This window comes from Cervus elaphus, chromosome 19 (genome assembly GCF_910594005.1).
Source record: "Cervus elaphus chromosome 19, mCerEla1.1, whole genome shotgun sequence".
Classification (NCBI taxonomy): Eukaryota; Metazoa; Chordata; class Mammalia; order Artiodactyla; family Cervidae; genus Cervus; species Cervus elaphus.
The window spans coordinates 25,469,091-25,492,037 of record NC_057833.1 but is presented as its reverse complement, the minus strand read 5'-3'; the positions used below and the strand labels follow the sequence as shown (position 1 = coordinate 25,492,037).

At 34.7% G+C, this 22,947-nt stretch overlaps 1 protein-coding gene across 9 annotated transcripts in view; it reads right to left on the bottom strand.

Moving 5' to 3' along the window:
• Positions 1-2,779: 2,779 nt before the first annotated feature.
• Positions 2,780-22,947, bottom strand: part of ECT2 (epithelial cell transforming 2) — a 56,515-nt gene continuing 36,347 nt past the window's right edge. For all 9 annotated transcript variants that reach the window (XM_043874626.1, XM_043874624.1, XM_043874623.1 and 6 more), the window contains 8 exons: positions 22,411-22,492; positions 20,127-20,205; positions 19,628-19,747; positions 17,112-17,250; positions 15,645-15,799; positions 8,321-8,428; positions 7,179-7,325; positions 2,780-4,065 (listed from right to left, as the gene is read on the bottom strand). In XM_043874626.1, the coding sequence (XP_043730561.1) occupies positions 3,976-4,065; positions 7,179-7,325; positions 8,321-8,428; positions 15,645-15,799; positions 17,112-17,250; positions 19,628-19,747; positions 20,127-20,205; positions 22,411-22,492 (920 nt within the window). In that variant the 3' untranslated portion in view covers positions 2,780-3,975. The remainder of the gene's footprint in view (positions 4,066-7,178; positions 7,326-8,320; positions 8,429-15,644; positions 15,800-17,111; positions 17,251-19,627; positions 19,748-20,126; positions 20,206-22,410; positions 22,493-22,947) is intronic.

Genomic DNA, 22,947 nt, shown 5'->3' with positions numbered 1-22,947 from the left:
TAAAATAAAGATACCCATTTATCTCTGCACTATTTATTGAACAGACTGTCTTTTCTCCAAAGTTTTAAAGTGCCACTTTGTCTGTTTATAGATTTTCAATTACAATCCATTAATTTATTTTTATATCAATACACCAATACTTCCAACACCTCAATGTCCTGATGACTACAACTTTATAATAATCTTGTTTCTAATAAAGCCAGTCCTCTCACTTCCTCAACCGAGTGGTTATTCATAACTCATACATTTCCATATAAAATTGGAAAACAATCTGTCATGGTACACACAAACAAACACATACTTTGTACTTTGGCTTTGTTTGAATCTACAATTCAATTTGAGGGAAACGTTGTACAAAAGCAAAGGAACTAATCCATGACTATGATATAATCTCTCCATTAAGGTCTTTAATTAAAGTAAATAAATTCCCATACCTGCCTCCTCAGAAATCTGTATGCAGGTCAAGAAGCAACAGTTAGAACCAGACATGGAACAGCAGACTGGCTCCAAATCGAGAAAGTATGTCAAGGCTGTATACTGTCACCCTGCTTATTTAACTTATATGTAGAGTACATCATGAGAAATGCTGGGCTGGATGAAGCACAAGCTGGAATCAAGACTGCTGGGAGAAATACCAATAACCTCAGATATGCAGATGACACCACCATTATGATAGAAAGTGAAGAAGAACTGAAGAGCCTCTTGATGAAAATGAAAGAGTAGACTGAAAAAGTTGGTTTAAAACTCAAACATTCAGAAAATTAAGATCATGGCATCTGGTCCCATCACTTCATGGCGAATAGATGGGGAAACAATGGAAACAGTGACAGACTTACTCATGCTTTTGAACTATGGTGTTGGAGAAGACTCTTGAGAGTCCCTTGGACTGCAAGGAGATCCAACCAGTGCATCATAAAGGAAATCAGTCCTGAATGTTCATTGGAAGGACTGATGCTGAAGCTGAAACTCCAATACTTTGACCACCTGATGCAAAAAACTGACTCCTTTGAAAAGACCCTGATGCTGGGAAAGATTGCAGGCAGGAGGAGAAGGCGACGACAGAGGATGAGATGGTTGGATGGTATCACCAACTCAATGGACACGAATTTGAGCAAGCTTTGGGAGTTGATGGACAGGGAAGCCTGGCATGCTGCAAGCAGTCCACAGGGTCACAAAGAATTGGACATGACTGAGCAACTGAACTGACTTAAGATCTTTTACATCTTTTATTAGATTTACACTTAGGTATTTCAGTAGGCACTCTTCTCCTTTCTGATCACAAAGAAGATGTTGCCAAGGCTTCATCATTAAGTAGGACATTCATTATAGTATTTGAGTAGATAACCTTTATCAGTTTAAAGATGTTCCATTCTACTCCTAATCTGCAAGAAGTTTGATCATAGCAGACAAATTTATCAGATGTTTTTCTGCAACTACAGAGATAATATAGTTTTTCTCCCTTAGCCTATTAGGAAGATATACTGATAAATTATTTAAAATTAAAATAACCTTGTGTGCCTTGCATAAACCCAACTTAGTTATATTATTCTTTTAATATATTACAATATCTCATTTGTTAATATTTGAAATATTACATGTATTTTTACAAATAAGACTCTTTATGACTCCATGGACTGTGGCCACCAGGTTCCTCTATCTATGGGATATTTCAAGCAAGAATACTGGAATGGGCTGCCATTTCCTTCTCCTAGGGATCTTTCCGACCCAGGGATCAAACCTGGGTCTCCCACATTGCAGGCAGATTCTTCACTGTTTACAGATTCCCACCAGGGAAGCCCCAAATAAGATTAATGTTTCTTAAAATGTCCAAGGTTATCCATAACTCATAAAATAAGTTGGGAAGTTTCCTTCCTCTATTCTCTTTAAGAATTTGTAATTGGTATTAGTTCGTCATTAAATATTAAATAGCATTATCCAGTGAAGCCATCTGGCTCTGGTGATTCCTTTCTAGGAATAATTTTAAATGTGAATCCATTTCTTTAGTGTTTAGAGGAATATTTATATGTGTTCTATTTCTTCCTAAATTAGTATTAATAAGTTACATTTTTCTAGAAATATGTGCATGAGAATTATGGTATTCTGCTGTGGTAATGAGTTCCAGTTCGCTCATATTTCCCTGCATCCACACTCCTGGGTAATAGTACATTTTCACACTGACTCTAATGCTCCCTTTAAAGTTAAAAGTAACTACCTGTCATATTTTGCCAATGAACATCCAGTACATTTCCAACTTCATGCCTTATCTCATGTCATTTCCTCTCCCTGGAAAACCCACATATTTGGGGGTAACAAGTTGTTGTTTAGTCACTAATTTGTGTCGTCCAACTCTATGCAACCCCACGGACTGTAGCCACCAGGCTCCTCCGTCCATGGAATTCTCCAGGCAAAAATACTGGAGAGGGTTGCCATTTCCTTCTCTAGAGGATCTTCCTGACCCAGGGACTGGACCTGTGTCTCCTGCATTGGCAGGCATATTCCTTACACTGAGTCACCCCAGGAAAGTCGAGAAAAAATGCATACATGCTTATAAACACAACATTTATATAAACTATCATAGCATTCACTACTTTCATTCTGCAAAGTAGATTCCAGATTAAAGACTCCTAACTTACATACTGCCCAATATTAATAGAGGGAGGAATAAGCAAATAAATATGGAAACAAATACACAACAGAGCAAAGGCTGATAAAAGCATTCATACTGGCCTATGAAAATTTGTATAAAAGAAGTGTTTAAAATATGAAACATAAAATATACTTGAGTTTTAGGAATTTATTTACAAAGTTCTTCCTAATAAAACTGCTTTTAAAATATAGCAATAAAGGATCATTCACTATTTAAAAGTGGTACATATGTGGCAGAGAAAAAAATCCATAGTCAGTTAAAGTATTATAACAGATAATTGAAAATTGTTAAATGACAAACATTTGCAGTACTCCCTAAACAGGTAGGAAATAACAATGCATTTATTCATAGGAACTTGATTATTTTGTACTACTGTTGAAACCCTATTATGAAAGATAAAATCAGAGTTTGAAAAATATTTTACAACAGCAAGTAAGTGTATTTCAATTTTACATTTAATTATGAGGCCACAATAAAAATTTAACCATACACATATCTATGCATTTTACAGTAGATTAGCCAACTTAGCAATTATTTCATAAAGAGTATAAACCACCTTACCACAATCTCCTCATGGTCTTATCTTTCCAAATAAAATACCACACACTATCAAACTAAACCAAGTGACCAATGGCTAAAATCACTATAAAGTATACTGGCCCTTAAACAAGTATACATCAGTATCATGTTTGTGCAAAATATATATGATTTTTTAATCCTTTTGTCCTTATCTCAATTTGCAAGTAAATTCTGAAACCACCTCCTTTAACTGTTATTCTTGTCAACAGTGGCAAATCTTTCAAAATCCACATGTGATATCTTTATTTAGAAAATAAACTGCAAAAGGAGCAGTTAAACTAAACAGAGTATGTGAACCCAGAACCCACTATTCAGAGATCTATGCAGGTTTTCATTTGTGATATCACTTCATTTCTAAACAAACTGAGATACATATTTATTTCCAAAAATTCATTCATGGACACTATACAAAGAGATTTACAGCAGTATTTGGCATCAACCAATAACATTTATTTACTGTATCATGTGGCAAAGTTACTATTATCATGAATAACTTAAATGACTGGTCTTCAACTGGATTCAACAAAGAGAAAAATTACACCAAAATCAATATAGCTTTTTACATGAATTAACTCAAAAAATGTCAGAGGTTAACCTTACTCTTTCAAGAAAAAAATAAAATGGCATAGTTTAGTGTTACCTTCTTTCCAGCTTTCACCAAGTGCTAACATTAAGTACCATTTAAGTCAGCTTCTTATTTGAGTATCAGGTGCTTATAACTTTGCACAAATTAAGATTTTTTTTAAGCTTCATATCAAATGAGTTGTAGATCTACTTAAAGTATGGCTTCTCCTTTCAAAGAAGGCAGGAAGACTGACAAGGGAGGGAGATGGGATGCCCTGTAAAGACAAACATTTTATACTTAAATATTTTTTCTTTTAAGTGAGATATAGCTTAGTATCATACACACTATTTTTGCATTTTACAAATTATCATAACAAGTGAGACATCTGAAAATCTAAACTCTTTAAAGAAACAGAAACTTAAAATTAGGAGGGAAGGGTTGGGAGAACACATAGAACTGTTTTAGCATTCTGAAGAACGAGAAAAATAGATACACTGGTTTACTACATATTAACTCAAATGAAAGAGATAAATGCTTACTGCTAGTAGTGGTACTTCTGTAGATATTAATGATTTAGTGTTTCAGGTGTCTTTTTAAAATTATAAATTAGAAGACAAGTTTTTGAGGTTAAAAAGACAAACCACAATGGTTTCTTCTTAATCATAAGCAGAATTAAGAACAATAAAATTACTTCATGGGAAATAACTTTCTAAATTAAAAGCCACACACTCTGAAAGAATTTTATATTATGTGTGCAACCCATATTTACATGTGTGTATGTATGATTTTTCTTCATATATGACTGAGCAAAACAGCAGTGCTTCTAATAATAGAGATTACTAACATACTAAGCTGTCTAAACTTTATTATTTCAGAGTGTCAAAGTTAAATATCATCAGAATTAATAACAAAGAAACAATACCAAAAAGTAAAGAGGGGATATAAATTAAAACCAATTATTATGAAAAGTACTATTTTAACAGACATGAATGGTTAACTATTCCCTGGAGAAGGGAATGACAACCCACTCCAGTATTCTTGCCTGGAGAATTCCATGGACAGAGAGGAGCCTGGCGGGCCACAGTCCATGGGGTCACAAAGAGCAAGACACGACTGAGCAGCTAACACACACAAACTTAGAGCCAGCAAGGTAGCTGCTAAGTTCTCATCAAAGGTTTGGAGAGTTTAAAGAGCTGGGTTGGTAAAGTATTACCACTCAGGTGACAGCAAAGCAATGATTTAAGTAGATAGTATAAAAGTTTACATTTTCCTCGGGTAAAACCTTTATGATTCGCCATATTAAAAGCATAAATTTTACACAAATGTCATAATTCTAAGATTAAGAATCATATTTGGAATATAAATCCACTTCATAGGACAATTACTAACATTTTAAAATAATTATTTCCATAAATAAGAAAATCTAATGGGACTGATTTTTTCAGGCCTTATGAGTAAATTATCTTGTAAAATAGTTTTATGTGCCAATAAACAAAGAAACTCCATTAAGCCTAAGTTGTTGGGATTTCAAAGCAGTTATAAAGTTGTGAATTCAAAAGTCCCCATTCACCTAATTAGTGATTCAGTGGAGAAAAATACTTTCTTTTTTCACAATAAATACAAATTTCAAATAGCTAATAAGCTCACATTAAACTTCATGAGGCTTGTTTCCATTACTGGTTGACATATCTCCTAATTCTTCACAAATATCAAAGATGACTTGGATAGAACTTTTTTTGAAATTTGATAATTCAGAATTTCCTTCTAGCATCTCTGAAAAACTAGCTCATGAGGCAGAATGACGTACAGATCGAAACCAGGAGTTTTGAGAGCGCCCACCAGTAGAGTTTGAGCGCTGAACATAACCATGCTTAGTAAATCCAATTACATTGCTTGTGCAAACAGAATGGGTAATCTGTTAGAACAGAAATAGGCAACTGAGAAGAGGACAAGAATGTCTTAAAGATACTTTAGGTACTTATTTACATTATTCACATAAAACTGGTAAAGCCATAAGTAATAAATATTCATTTTCCAAAAATGTTCTATAAAATTCAATTATCTTTATTTGAAAAGCAGTAATATTTATAATAGTTACAACAGATGCAGGAAATAAAAAAGGGATAGTGCACTGGGCTTCAGAAAGTTTACAATTTAATTTTAGTAAATGAATGCTTACTATACTTGGTCAATTTCAATACTTTTTTTCATTAACTAACTTCTTTGCAAAAATTTATATTATCAACCAAGTATGATTTCTCTTCCATTGGAAGGTTAATCTTGATTACTAATCTGTATAAACATATTCATATTAAGCTATAACCTTTGATGTATATTAACTAAAGACTTAACTAGCTTTATAAAAAATAAGCTATTGAGCATTATGTGCCTTTTTTGTATACATTTTATATAATTAAAGGTAACCATTTATAAAACACCAAGGTGTTACCCTTGAGCACTTTGTGTATACTAACTTACTTAATCCTTACAACTACTACTTTTGATTCATTTTTATAAACAGTGAAATTGAAACAGAAAGATCTTTAATAAGTTGGCAAAAGTCATACAGCTAGTAAACAGAAGAACTGGGATCTGAACTCAGGAGTTTCAGAGTTCCTGCTCTTAACCACTACTCAAACTGACTCTGAGAAAATAATCACATCATATATGCGAGATAGAGTGTGTGTATTTACCCTTTACAATAATACCACAGGGTAAGTACTCCTTTCTTTCATCTGCAAATTGGGGATAAGAGGAAACAGGAAACTTGCTAAAGGACATATAGCTAAGAAATGACAGTCACCTGCCTTTCTTAACCTTAGTAAGTTATATTAAAAATAATTTTTACAAAGGACAGATACATCACTACTTAGTGACAGTAATATATGTTAGAAATGCCGTTAATATTAATTAAATGTATAATAATTCTGACATCATTGGGAATTTGGATTGCTCAGGAAACATTTAAAAATAAACACATGGATTTAGTACCCATAAAACCTTTTGATACTCACAACTTCAGCCATTATCTGTTCACAGACATAAAAGGAAATAAAACTCAGTCTCTGCTATATTATTGGAGCCCATCTATAAATAGAACTATCTTTATGTATGTTAGTAAAGTGATAGGCTAGACCGAAACATGTTGCTTTCTTAGAGATTAACATCTCAATCCTAATAAAATTTCATATCAAACAAACTACACCTTAAGTAAGCCTCTAGTTCATTAAGTAAGGTTTTCTAAGTTATCTTAACCCAACAATGAGGTTAGATATATCCAAAAAATTGGTGAAGATATTAAGATTTCTACCTTTAAAAAGTCAACAAATTTATACCAACTCAGTAAATTTGAAGACATTTAGCCCATTAAAAATCAAAATCACTTACTGCTAATGACGATGTGCTAGCCAGACGACTCATTACATGCTTCTCATTGCTAGAAGGACTTCTTCCCTCTGCTGAACTCTGGGATGCCATAAGAGCCCTTCGGAGAGCTCTTTTTGGAGTTTTGGAGAAAGAGAATGCTCTTGTAACCTAGAATTAAAACAAGACACAATTAATTTAACAGCCTAGATAAATCTAATATAATTGGTTAGAACAATTACATGTAAAACAAAGCCAAATTCACATTAAAAGTTTTTCTATAAAAAATATGGAGGAATTTTTGTAGAAAAAGTATATGGCAGAATGAGAATATCTGGACAAAGCAGTGAGAAAATGTAGTACATTGTGGATTATGCCATCTTGCATTCATAGAGCACTAGTTCAGCAGGAGAAAGTAGGACGGAAAATTTAGCATGAGAAGAAACCTTGGTGTTGCCTAATTCTGCTATAATTCAGTTGTGAGATCACTGATCCAAAGCCACTTAAACCTCAATTTAACTGAAAAAGGGTAGGACTTTATTTGAGTCACCATTGTTAATGTTTATCTACTATATATCATTCATGTTAAATGCAGAGATACAATGATGATTAAAGTATGCAGCCTCCCCTCAAAGGCAAAGAAAACAACAATCAAAAACTTATAAACTGAACAACAGACTCTGGCTGTAAATTTTACCTATAAAATTAAAACTCTAGTTCTACTTTTAAAAAACCTATTACCAACATTCTTGTGTAGTCCTGAACTTCCATAAGGTAAGGTAAGGTAAGATAAGTAGGAAAGTTATCTTCATCATTAGAAGTCTGAAACACAGTATGTTAAGGAACAGATCCCAGGTTTCCTGACTCTATTGTGTGTCCTTTGCTGAAAAATATCTAAGGCAATTTCTAACATGAATGCACACATACTTAAAACACCATCAGAAATATCAAAGTAACTAAAATGGGAAGGGTAAAAGCTGTTACAATTACTGTGCCAAAGAATTCACTAAGCTTATCTATTATCTCTGCAGGCCATTTCCTAAGACCAAAAAACAACTCTGTTTTATGTACTACCTTCACACTGACATCTATGGCTATATTATTTTAATATACTCTGAAAAATACATTTTGGAGATACAGTGAATAATAAAGTCACTGAGATTTACCTTTTTTGAAGTCTTTTTTATTGCTCTAGATGCTCTACTCAATGTACTGTCCATATCTTTTGTATTTACTTCAAAGGATTCTGGATCAGCAGTGTAAATAAGATTCTCCTGTTGAAAATTAATATTAATTTTTAAAATAATAAAATAAAACTACATAGCTGTTCCTAAAATTGAACCTTTAAGAACTCACATGCACACACAGGTGCTTATATAATATCAATATAATATCAAACTACTCAAGATTTTTGCTGTGTTTGACATAATTTCTACTCTAAAATTTATTTATGGGCTCATAAAGTATATAACAGAAGGACAAAAACTGATTTAAAAAATCAGACATTTTTATATTTTTTACAATGTATGTGTGAGTATAGAAATATTTTCTCTTCCACATGGCAAAAGTTCTCAAAAGAAAAGACACCAACTCAGGGCATTTTAAAATGTACTATTTGAAATGCAGGAGAAGAGTTCAACTGAAGTCCCTGAATATCTAAATTTATAAACATTTATAAACATTTTTTAGTAACAATATTGCACAACTGGGAAGAATTTTGTGGCTTAAAACAGTATAAATTAGGATATAGATTAAATGTTTGCTGCCACCTTGTGGTTAATTCTACTTTATGAAATACTTTCATTAATTGTTTATATTCCAGTTCTAGAATTACTAGCCATCCTGTGGCTAGTAATTCAATAGATTTTATTTTCAGCATTTTTCCATTAACTGTTTACACTTCAGAATCATAGTTATAAATTTAGAAAAGACTGCAAAAGCCATCTAGTTGGACACTGTGATAAATTTAGGAATAATCTCTATAGTAGGAAATCACTATACTGCAGAGATCCATTTTATATATGGATACATAGGACTATGAGAAAAAATTCTTCCTTATAATGAACAAGTTTTTGGCTTCACAAAAAGCTGTCTCCATTATTTTCCTAGCCAGCACTCTGTTGTATGCACTAGTACTGTATTTCTTTCAATGAACCTTTGTGTGGAGCAACACTTTATTTATAACAATATATTCTTGGCCCACAGAAATTAAAAAAAAAACAACAACAACAAGGACCAGAGCAAGATGATGCAATAGAAGGACATGGAACTCACCTCCTCCCACAGACATATCTGTATGTAGAATATAACTCACAGAATACCTGCTAAATACTGGCAGAAAAGCTCATAAAACTAAAATGCAAGAAAGATCGCCACATAACAGGGTAGGAGAAAAGAAAGAAAAGGGGAATTGGGACAGGATCTGTACCCCTGGGAGGGAGCTATGAAAGAGGAAATGTTCCTTGACACGGGAAAACGCTTCACCAGCAGGGGAGATCAGTGTGGAGAGAGAGAGCTTCAGAGGCTCCGGAGAGAACACAGCAAGTGGTCTGCAACAAGTCGAGCAGAGGGAAGCCCGCACAGAGGGTCCAGGCCACCTCACTGCAGTCCTCAGCCTGAGAGGCACATCTGCTGGCACACACAGGTGCTCAGCTGTGTCCAACTCTTTGCAACCCTTTGGACCACAGCTCACCAGGCTCCTTTGTCCATGGGATTTTCCAGGCAAGGATACTGGAGTAGGTTGTCATTTCCTTCTTGAGAGATTTTCCTGAACCAGGGATTGAACCCAGGTCTCCTTTGTTGCAGGTGGATCCTTTACCTTCTGAGCCATCTGAGAAGGTTGGGTGCTAAAACCTGGGCTTCAGAGGACAGACCTGGGGTGAAGACTGGAGTTGTCAGCATGAAGAATGCCTGAAGGGGCTTGGAGTGTGATCCAAGCTGCAATCTGGTGCATATGCAAAAAGGAGACCGGATCCGCCACTGAAGCCCCACTGTTAACCTGCAAGCTCAAAGGAAGGGTGGGGCACAGAATAGCAGCCTCATTCTCAGTGCGCTCACAACAGGCCCAGCTGCTCATTCACACAGGCCAGGCTGCGATCGTAGCCAACTGCCAGTGGCCTTACAACTTAGAAAGCACAGCTTGACCCTTAATGTCCCCACAGCTCTGCTATCCGTGAATTTAAGCGCCTGAGATGGCTTGGTAAACTCAGGGCCTGCAGGACACTGGCGTAGATTACTGTGCTTCTGTGGCTGGGGCAGGTCTGGAGACAGTAGGCTCTGCTGGTGCTCACACACAGAGGTAGGCCGAGGGTCTGGGCGGACTCAGTAGCTCCTACAGCCAAGGCGGGTCCAGGTGCTCAACCCAGCCACGGTGGTCCCAGTGCCTGACCTCAGGAGTTGTGTCAACAGATCTGTCCTAGTAGCTCTGTGAGTAGAAGACTTGAGGGTTACCAGAGCTAACTATCTAAACTCCACAGCTGAGGTGGGACCAAGGGGTGTGCCAAAACCTGTACTCTGTAAACCAGCACAATAGTGACAGGCAAAATCACAGAGTGCACTTTCCCGTAGACAAGTCCTTCCCCAATATTCATTGGGTGGCGTCTCTCCCAGTGGGAGCATTCCAGTCCTATCTACCTCACACTGTAGAGGGCATCTATCCAAAAGGGGGCAGACCCTGCCCCAGACAGAGTTGTAACAACCACAGAGCAAAGAGGAGGCTACACTCAATATCCAGTACAGGCTCTGGTCATCGTGACAACAATCATGCCCTTATCAAGGGGATAATGGATAACACACAGAGAGAAAAAATGTGGCAGGCATCCATACTAAAAACAGTCTTTGAACAAAAATATTACACTCACGAAGGCTACACAGGGACACTCCCTTATAAAAACCACCCTTGCAGACCATGGTAGATAACTGTTTCTCCTCAATTCACAGACTCAGAGAAATAGAAGTAAAATGAAGAAGAGGAACCACACAATTAAAAGACCAAGAGAATTCCCCTGAAAGAACAGACGTCTCCAGTCTACCAGATCCTGAGTCCAAAAAGGAGATAATGAAAATAATGAAGGAGTTAAGAAATGATATGGATAGAAATAGAGATTACTGTAAAAAAAAAAAAATACATATATATACAAAGAGGAGTCACTTAAAAGTAGAAAACTCACTTGCTGAGACAAAAGCTGAACTAAAGGCAGTCAACAGCAAACAGGATAATGAAGAACTAGTAAGTGATCTGGAAGATAGAATAATGGAAATTACCAGACTAGAAGAGCAGACAGAAATACAAATTTAAAAATATATATATAGAAGACCTATGGAATAATATAAAGTATCCAGATCTGTGCATAATAGGAATCCCAGAAGGAAAACAAAGAGAAACAGGAAATTAAAAATGTATTTGAAGAAATTATGGCTGAAAATGTCCCAAATCTAAGGAAGGAAACGGAAACCCATGTATAAGAAGGACAGAGGGTCCCAAACAAGATGAACCCAAACAGACCTACACCAAGATATACTATAACTAAAATGGCAAAAGTTAAAGATATAAAGAGGATTCTAAAGGCAGCAAGAGAAAAACAAAGAGTTAATTACAAAGGACTCCTCCCACCATGAGGCTGTCAACTGATTTCTCTATCTACAGAAACACTGAAGGCCAGAAGGGAGTGGCAGGATATATTCACTCAAAGTCTTAAAAAGGAATAGCCTGCAGCCCAGGACACTCTATACAGCAAGATTATCACTTAGAATAGGGAGAGATAAAGAACTTCTCAGACAAGCAAAAGCTAAAAAGAATAGAGCAATATTAAAATTATCGTAAAAGAAGTATTCAAAGGTTTCTCTAAATAGAATAAAGAAAAAAAAATCTACATGAAAGAGAAAATCACAATTGCAAAGAAAATCAAGAGAAAATCACAATTGGAAAGAAAATAACTTACATAAGCAAGTACAAAAATTTTTTAAATAAAATAATTTTTTCTGAAAGTAATGATAACTACAACTAACACCAAAAGAGTAAATACAAAGATGTAAAAGAGGACATCAAAATCATAAAATGAGGCGAAAGAGTATAAAAATGTAGAGTTTTTTCTTTTAAAGAATGTGTTTGAGCCTATATGACTATCAGTCTAGAGCAAGTCAATATAGTTGTGGGTTAACACACTTGACAGCCAGGGTAACCACAAATCAAAACCATGTAACAGGTTCACAAAAAGTAAAAGAAAAAAGTATAATACAAAAGAAAACCATCAAACGAAAACAGGAAAAACAGAAAGGAACAAAGAAGAAATATAAACTCAACTGAAAAATAAGACTTAAAAATGGAAATAAATACATATCTATCAATAATTACCTTAAATGTCAATGGACTAAACACTCTAATAAAAAGACAGTGGCAGACTGGATTCAAAAAAAAAAAAAAAAGAGCCTACAACCTGCTGCCTGTAAGAAACCCACCTTAGGGCCAACGACACACAGATAGAAAGTGATGAGACTGAAAAAGATATTTCATGCAAATGGAAATGACAACAAAGCAGATCTAGCAACACGCATTCCAGACAGACTGTAAAACAAAAGTCATAATGATAAAAAAGGACACTCTATAATGATAAAAGGGTCAATATAAGATGAAGATATTACATACATTTAATACTTATGCAATATGCAACATATGCAATATACGAGTACCTAAATACAAAAAGCAAGTATTAACAGACATAAAGGAAGAAACTGACAGGAATAAAACAGTAAAAGACTTTAACATCTCATTCACATCAATAGATACACCTTCCAGACAAAATGAAAAAGGCAGCAGAGATCTTAAATGATACAATAAAAAGGTAAGGCTTAACTGATATTTTCAGGACATTACATCCAAAAAACCAGAATACATTCTTTATAAGTGCACACAGATCAATCTCTAGGATTGACCACATACTAGGACACAAAACAAGATGGAACAAATTTAAGAGGACAGAAATTATTTCAAGCATCTTTTCTGATCACAATAGCATGAAACTAGAAGTCAACCTTAGAAAGAGAGGGAAAAAAAAAAGATTATATGGAAACTAAACACCATTCTCTTCTCCAGGAGATCTTCCCAACCCAGGGATTGAAACTGGGTCTCCTGCATTGCAGACAGATTCTTTACCATCTGAGCCACCAGGGAAGCCCCAAATATATGACATGACACCATAAAACTCCTAGAAGACAACACCGGCAAAACATTCTCTGACATAGAAGTCCAATTGTTTTCTTAGATCAGTCTCCCAAGGCTACAGAAATAAAAGCAAAAACAAGCAAATGGGACCTAATAAACTTAAAAGCAGTAAAGGAAACCATAAAAAAGAAAGGACAGTCTACAGAATGGGAGAAAACATTTGCAAACAATGTGCCCAACAAGGGATTAATTTCCAAAATATACTAGCAGCTCATACAACTTAATAACAACACACAACTCAATCAATAACTAGACAAAGACCTAAATAAACACTTCTCCAAAGACATACAGATGGACAGCAGAACATGAAAAGACGCTCAACATCACTAATTATTAGAAAAATGAAAATCAAAACTACAAAAAGGTACCGCCTCACACCAGAAGGAACGGCCATCATTAAAAAGTCTACAAATAACAAAGGCAGAGAGGGTGTGGAGAAAAGCGAAGCCTTCTACACTGTTGGTTGGAATGCAAATTGATGCAACCACTACAAAAACAGTTCCTTAAAATCCTGAAAATAAAAAAACAATAAAAACTAACAAACAAAACCAAAAAAACCTTAAGATAGAGTTGCCATATGACTCAACAATCCCATTCCCAGGCATATATCCAGAGAGAACTATAATTCAAAAACATACATGCACCCCAATGTTTATAGCAGCACAATTTACAAATTACAATAAATTTTACAGCAGCACAACTTACAACTTCCAAATCATGGAAGCAACATGATAGATGAACGGATAAAGAAGATGTAGAATAGATACACAATGGAATACTACTCAGCCATAAAAAAAGAGTTTAAGAATGCCATGCAGTAACATGGATGGACCTGAGAATACCATGGGTTTCCCAGGTGGAACTAACGGTAAAGAATCCACCCGCCAATGCAGGAGACGCAAGTTTGATCCCTGGGTTGGGAAGAGCCCCTGAGGTAGGAAATCACACCCCACTCCAGTATTCTGGCCTGGGAAACCCCCTAATGGGCTACAGTTCATGAAGCCACTAAGAGTTGGACATGAATGACTGAGCACACACAGCACACATGCACACACACACACAAAGATTATATCATATCAAGTGAAGTAAATCACAAAGAAAAGGACAAATACTATATATCACTTATATGTGGAATCTACAATATGACACAAATTAAATTATTTACAAAACAGAAACAGACTCACAGACATAGAAAACATAAGAACTTATCATTACCAAAGGGGAAAAGGCGTGGGGGAGGAATAAATTAGGATTAGCAGATATAAACTACTATATATAAAATGGATAAACAACAAGGTCCTACTGTACAGCACAGGAAATTATATTCAGTATCTTATAATAAACCATAATGGAAAAGAATATGAATATATATGTATAACTGAATCACTTTGCTATATACCAGAAACTAACACAACACTGTAAATAAACTAGACTTCAATTAAAAAATTTTTTTTAAGTCTCTTAGTTTTTCTAAAGTTATGTAAATATCCCTAATCAAGGATTTATAAACAATAATAATTATACCTCAATGTCTTTGAAGATCAGATTTAACTTTAATAAACATTTGTTTCCCACAGGAAATGTCCAAGGCAATCTACTACACTGAAAAGGGTCATCTATTTATACATTCTCCTCCATCTAATGTATCATTTGTGCAAATATGAAGGGATCAATATCTATCACATATCCCTCCCATATATGATGAAGAAATCAAATTATCTTCTAATGGACCTAGACTTCATCCAAGATCTATCACAAACTACCTGATTTTGATTTTCTCATATATGTTCACTTTAGTCTGTACAAGATAAAAGTGATTATATATTTACAATAGCTTTTGATTTTAAGAGACTGCACTGATAAAACTGGATTGGCAGCTTGCCTGACAGGAAAAGCCACTTGCTACAGCTCACCACATTGCTCTCAGTAAGGTAACAGGACAACAGAACAAAACATTCTCTCACAAACAGCAAAATCAAAGCACACAAACGAACATGCAAGTTCCAAAAGCTTCACTAAAGCAGAGTCACAGGAGTTCTAAGGCTACAAGGGCCTATCTGTAAGCTAGGGATTCAAAAAAATATGTTGCATGTGTCTATACATTTAAATATCTTTTCCAAAACAACTTTTAAATCAGTTTTCCTCAATAAACACAAAACTAAAACTCTCCTGTATTCATAATTAACAAGTCATTAGAAATATACAGGTTTAGTATGTACACTACCATGGAGTTTATAAACTTTCCTTACAATAGTGGTTTAAGAACTTACAGCATCCGCTTTACAAATGGTGTTGGCTACATGTCGACATAGCATCTTTAGCCAGTTTTCTTTTGGAAGTTCCTCTGATGTCATCTGGAAACTGAGCAGCACATTTGCTTGCTCTGTTGGTGGCCTCACGAGCAATGCAAAAGCATTATGGCAATCTAGGGTTCCAGAATAATCACAAACACTACATGTTACTCCTTGGAAAATGACAGATTTAACACAAGTTTAGTTCCCTCAGAGCAAGAAAACTCCACTGAATTATCTCTTCTCTATGCAGTAAATTATCTGTCTCTATCTTTACTGTTCCCTTAGTTTTTAACTGGACCAAGAGCAGCATCATATTATGCTGAAACATTGGAAAGAATAATACATACCATGTGAGGAACCACCAATAATAATTTAATGTTGTTAGGTAAGCAGTATTTTCCATAACATTTAATATTTTCTTTAATGAAGCTTTAAAAAATTAGATCACTTTTTAGAATTCTAGAATTTAAGTTTTAAAGTGACACTTAAAGAATAATTCAATAATTCAACCTACTTAAATCAATGAAAGAAATAAAATACTCAAATATTAAAACTGTTACAAAAGGTTTTCTGATCAAGATGCTAAAACAGAACCTATTTTAAACAATGAAGTCTTCCATAATTATAATCCAAAAAATATAGACGATTTAAGTAAATGCTCTATGGAGCCCTTAATAAATCCAGAATTTGACAACTGAGTAAAGACAGCAATATAAGTTGCTCTTCAAGTTTTCTTTGTTTCTCATAAACTGAAAGCTTTCCTTCATTTGAGGATAGGATCACTGATAGAATCAGCTTACACTGTAAAAATATATGCCTAAACAACCAAAATATTGCCAAGCATACATATCATTAGTTACTATTTTAAAAAATCATATTGCTTATGGTTGGTATAAACTTTTACCAATTTCAAGCCTTCAAAGAACCCTCTCTTAACATTCCCAAAGTTTAGAGTAAAAGCTTTCCTTAATATACATGAGCCCATGTTGAGTCTACCATAGTTACTTTGGGTATATTTACTCATGCGTATCTATTTCTGGTGATATCCTAAATGTATCCCTCACAATGCAGCCACTGGCAACAGGAAATGTTGTAAGACGCACAGGTATTACACGACAACTGCTTTTGGATTCTGAAGGAATAAGTTTTCGTGTCGGAATGGGGAGGATTTTAACCCATGTAACCATTTAAAAGCTCTTTGTATCTTAGGAAATGAAGATATTCTACAGAATATCTTTTTTCATTTGAAAAAAAATAAAAATCATATCAGTTCCTAGAAATGTAGTGGGATAAAAGTAAAGCACAACTACAACTACTTTGCCAGAACTAATCAACAATATTGAAAAATACTTTACCAGTTTAAAAATATACATATAAGGGAATTAAACCTTCAATGAACATAAACTATTTTTATTTAGCCAACAGTTTATACAATGACCATACCTTCTGTCTCTCGTATGTCTAGCACCTTCTTAATCTGAGAAAGAGGCATTAGATGAATATGCTTAAGAGAAGCTGGGGGTCGGGTCTGGCCATGAGGACTCCTAAAAGTACCAATAACCTTGTGTCGTTTTCTTGCTATCTGATTATTGGGGGGAAAAGAAAAAGTTGATGTCAGTAACAAAAACAAACACCAAATGCTTAAAAATAAAATGGCACTAGTCACATAAATCTATGTGCAGCTCATTTAAGTATCAGTCATTCCAAAATTATTATCTGTAAGTAGCATAGTTACTATGTGACAAATTCATACATGTAACTATGTAATAGAATTGTTCACATTCAAATGAAAAGAGCTCAAAAGTCAGGAAAACAGATCTATGGAAAAGATCCCAGAGGTGTGAAAGAACTTAGAAGCGTTGTGAGAAGTAATGGGATCAAAGGATGATGGAATCTTCAATAAAAGGCCTTGAACTCGGAAAGGAGAATAGTTGCTCTGGGATTACTGCCTTGGGTTCAAAAAAATAACTGACTTCAGTTTAAGAACAGAATTCACAATTATCTCAGATCCCATGCAAGGAACTGAGGATAAAGGAGCGAATAATACAGAAATGGTTCTGGTTCTCATGACACTTACATACTATTGAGAAATAAGAAAATCAAAGTAACAGTATAAATCAGTGCAAATTATAAAGTCAAGGTGCTGATATAACTTTAATTAAACTGGGAACTCACCAAAGGGAAAGACAGGTAAAGTATTGCTGGAGAAGACAGGAGCAAAATCAGAAAGGATCCTGTGACTCATGATGTATTTAAGTTCTGAGAATTTTATAAGGTCTTTAAATTTTTCATTTCCATGAAATCATAGTATATTATTTTGTCTTTTTTAAAAGAATATCTCTTTTGGGCTTATGAAACTGAAAGTCGCTCAGTCATGTCCGACTCTGTGACCCCTTGGACTATAAAGTCCATGGAATTCTCCAGGCCAGAATACTGGAGTATCCCTTCTCCAGGGAATCTTCCCAACCCAGGGATCAAACCCAGGTCTCCCGCATTGCAAGCGGATTCTTTACCATTTGGGCTTATAATCATTAACTAAAAGACACTAACACAAAATAATTTAGATAAAGCTACTTAATAAATTGAGATTGATTGGTCATATTCATCATGATGAATATGACAAAGTAAGGTTGAAATATGTACTATCTGTGTTGGTTAATGAGAAAAGATCAAAAGGCAGTCAGTCACATTCACATTGATGCAGAAATATGACAGAGATCTATGATAGATACCAAATATTAAAAGCCCATTTACATTAATATGGTGAAAAAAAGCAGTTCTTTAATTTCCACTATAATATTTGAATGTACTTTTAATTTAGCTAAGTAAAATAAAAAATTTTAAGGCTCATTTTAAAAAGGAAAAACAATGACAAGTATTAATACTGATGATACAAATTCTAGTCCATCAAGGTAAGAACTCAAAATACAGATACATCACCTGTCATGTCTAAGTGAAGTCAGTTCAGATCTTATTCATTTTAAATGTTTCTAACATTTACCATTCTCTTCATTCCAAATTTGCTCTAAGTTTTGGTGTTTTTTTTAAAAAAAAAAAAACAAGCTAAACAATAAGAGCTTATAAATCTAAAGATCCAAAATTTGGGCTCCAAATTTAATGTTAGAAATAGAACTGTTACAGTTAATGTGATTTTGACACGGAGACTAAGAGAGAGTAGGAAAAAAAGTCAGTGAATTCAGGAAGGATGAAGGAAATGAGAGGCCAAGCTATGAGATAACAGACTTGGAGGCTACAAGGAATGACCAATGGCACGAATTAAAGTGGAAGGTAAGTCAACAAGCCAGTTGTAGAAGACATCACAAAAATTGAAGGGGAAGTAAAATAAAAAAATTTAAAGTAAGCCACAACTCTCTAAGGATTAAAGAGGATAAAGATCTGGGTTGGGAAGATCCCCTGGAAAACGGAATGGCTACCCACTCCAGTATTCTTGCCTGGAGAATTCTATGGACGGGGAGCCTGGTGGGCTATAGTTTCATCGGCAGGGATTTATAATTCATTATATTAAAATAATCAAGTTATGTCCTTCTTCAACAAAATATGGATTTCTCTGCTGGGAAAATGTACTAATTTTAAAAAGAAGTCATACTTATTTTGTAAATCTTGAAGAAATATACATACATACAAGAAGTTCCTAAAATTCTTGATCTAGGCATTTATTTGCATGGAAATAAACTAAATTTTCATTTTGACATGGATTTGAAGTTATGAAAAATTATCATACTTCTTAATATTAGGTCTTCTCCTAAAAGCATTCAATTTATAGCATTAAATTAACAATTGGTTTCATCAAAAAAGTGATTAAAGTTCACTTTACTTTAAACTTCTTAAATCAATTAATTTAATTAAAACTTATTGTTTCAATCAAAGCTTAGTTTTAACGATTCAATGAAGTCACACAAAATAGCAGTGTTATTACACTGTATTAAGGACAACTTTACCTCCAGGCAGTCATTGAAGAGGAAGAGAGTTACTTGTTCTCCTCTGTCACAGGGGTGCTCACCTAGAGAAATTGTTTCAACTCGCTGAACTAAACTTCGGTGAGAAGATAAAAGATTAGCCTGAATAGATTGAAAATATTAATAAAAGAGATTACTTCATGGTAAATAATTTTTAAAGTTATAATTAAAAAGAAAGTTGTGCCAAGATTCTGGCAGAATCTACATACAGCTGACCTTGAACAACACAGGTTTGAGCTGCACTAGTCCACTTATACAGTTTTTTGTTTTCTTTAGTAAATAAGTACTACAGTATTACACGACCCATGATTGGTTGAATCCATGGATGCAAAAGCACGGAAACAAGAGTGCCAACAATAAAGCTATACGCAGATTTTCTACTGCTCTGGGCAGGGGGTTGGTGCCCTTAACTCCCAGTAGTTCAAGGGTCAACTATAACAAAAAGAAAATAGGTCGACAATCATCAAAAATGAATACTTACTGGACATCCATCTACCTCATAGACAACATCGAAAATTTGCTTTTGAGCTTCTGTTTTTCTCTTATCCTCATTAATATGGCTGAAAATGAAAAAAGTTATTTTTAAAACAGACTATAAAAACTGTATATATACACATCTTGTGTCACACACACACACACACAAAATCCCTCCATGTGAATACATCTTAATTTTGATAACCACATCAGTTATTATATTCCCTAAAAGTATGCCACTACATTAAAAAAATTTTCAAAGAATCCCTCAGAAAAGTAAGTTTTGCTTTACTCCTTACTATATTCTCTCTCTCTCGCTTTAAACTATATTCATTATACACTTCCTAAAATACATTACACTGGTATAAACTGCAGGTTCGGAAGTTCTAAGTTCAGGTAAGGTTTTATGCAAATCATTCCCAAATCATACGCTAATCATTTCACTGAAATAAAAATTAAGACTACTGCTTCCAGACAAGATGGAATAAGAGGAAAAATATATACTTTGCCTGAAAACAACTAAAAAACCTCCCAGCAAAGTATAAAGAAAGAGGCTTTTCAAGTCACCTCAAGTCAATGTCTCAAACAATGCAAGCCTAATTATATCATATCTACAAAAGATACACTTTACATCAAAGACATGAATAGACTAAAAGTAAAATAATGAAAATATCCAATAAGAGCACAATATACATGGTACCTTCACCAGGTTAAGCCATAAAATAAGCCTCAGGAAGTTATAAAAGTAAACAATTAAAAAAATAAGCTCAAATCAATATCCTAATCTTCTACTTTAACACACTGGGGGTGGGGTGGGGGCGGGTAAGAGCAAGCTAAATCTAAAGCATGCAGGAAAAAGGAAATCAAAAGTTATGAACTAGAGACTATAAAAATAGTAGAAAAAGATCAACAAAATTAAAAGCTTCTTTCTTTTATGAAAATATGTTAACACTGACTGCATAATTCAGTTTGTAGAAAGGATCAAGGTAAAGAATGTGTATGTTAAACCACAAAGTGTTGAAAAACACTACTATCCTGATCCCAAAATAACAAACCAAAAGCATGACGGTTGGCTGATCAACATATAAAATACAAGCATAAGCAAAAACCAAAATATGCATAATGTTTTCAGTAGCAACAGAAGCTCATGTCCATTAATTTGGGCATTATTCTACTGCTGGACCCTTTCACTAGAGCTGGTAATTTCTATCTAGGAGCTCCTTACAAGTATTTTAAGAAACTCTATTTCAGGACTTCCATGGAGGCAGTGGTTGAGGATCTGCCTGCCAATGCAGGGACCACAGGTTTGATCCCTGTTCTGGGAAGATTCCACATGCCAAGGAGCAAGTGAGCCTGGGCGCCACAAATGCTGAGCCCGCACACTGGAACTACTGAAGCCTGCATGCCTGGAGCCAACAAGAGAAGCCACTGCGGTGAGGAGCCTGCACACTGCAACGGAGAGCAGCCCCTGCTCTCGGCAACTAGACAAAGCTTGAATGCAGCAACTAAGGCCTCGTGCAGCCAAAGAATCCAGGTGCTAGGTTTGAGAAGATTTTTTTTTAAAAAAAAACAACTTCTATATCATACAGAAGCACCTCATGGAATCTCAGAAGCTATGTAATTAAATCAACTGAATATGCTTATATGTAAAGTTCAAAAAGGTGCTATGTCCTCATCCTCAGGAAGCAAAACAATTAACAGCAACAGAGCTTTTAATTCTGATCGTACTAGTCAGAAAAAATTTCTGATCAATGCTGTCTCCAAGTTAGACCTACAGTAAGCAGCTTAAGTTTAATAATCAATTTCCCCTAGTAAATTTCATTGAGTTTGTACTTTGAACACATCTCCAACGAACCCTACCAATTTAAGTCCACAGAATTCAAAGTAAGAAAAAAAAGTCAAAGCTAATGTGAAAAACATATTAACCTTTTCATTTCATCATGGTCAAATTCCCAAGTTCCATTTGGGTAGTTAATAAGAATATGAAGACAAAAACAAGCTAAGACTGGAAATATATAAAGAAAATGTCTATTGGTGCATTTATAACATTTTCAAATTTCTAAACCACTGTTACCCTCTACATAATAGTATACATTCACAAGTATGTTTTTGATTAATCATATCTTAACAATACTTCTAACATTTTAATATGTGACTACACAACTAATAATAATTTAGATACTATTTTACAGAATTTTGTTATTGATCTTTTTCTATTTACAATTCTAATTGTTCTACCAATTCCACTGTAAATCTAAGGAATAACAAAAAAACTGCAATAATGTACTTACGTCATTACTTCCTTTAGTGATCCAATAGCTTTTTCTAGAGTGCTTTTGTCAGGATTTTCTTCAGATGTGTGCTTCTTAAGATCTGTAATATTTTATCAAATATTTTCTCTATGATTAAAAGAAATTCAATGGTTTTCCAACTATGACTTAAAAATGCTGTCCACTGTGACAGACACAGGTTAATTTAAAAAAATAGTATCTAACTTTTCCTTTTAAAAAAGAGTTTTTATACAATGTTCCCTTAAGAACGAGTTTCCCAGGTGGTGCTAGTGGTAAACAATCCACTTGCCAATACAAGAGACATTAAGAGATATGGGTTCAACCCCTGGGTCAGGAAGATCCCCTGGAGAAGGAAACGGGACCCCACTCCAGTATTCTTGCTGGGAGAATTCCACGAACAAAGGAGCCTGGTGGGTTGCAAAGAGTCCACAGGGTTGCAAAGAGTTGGTCACGACTGAGTATCTGAGCACCCTTAAGAGCTCTCTTCTTAATGTATTAAATAAGTTTCCACATTTTTTCACTGAATAAATTTTCAGA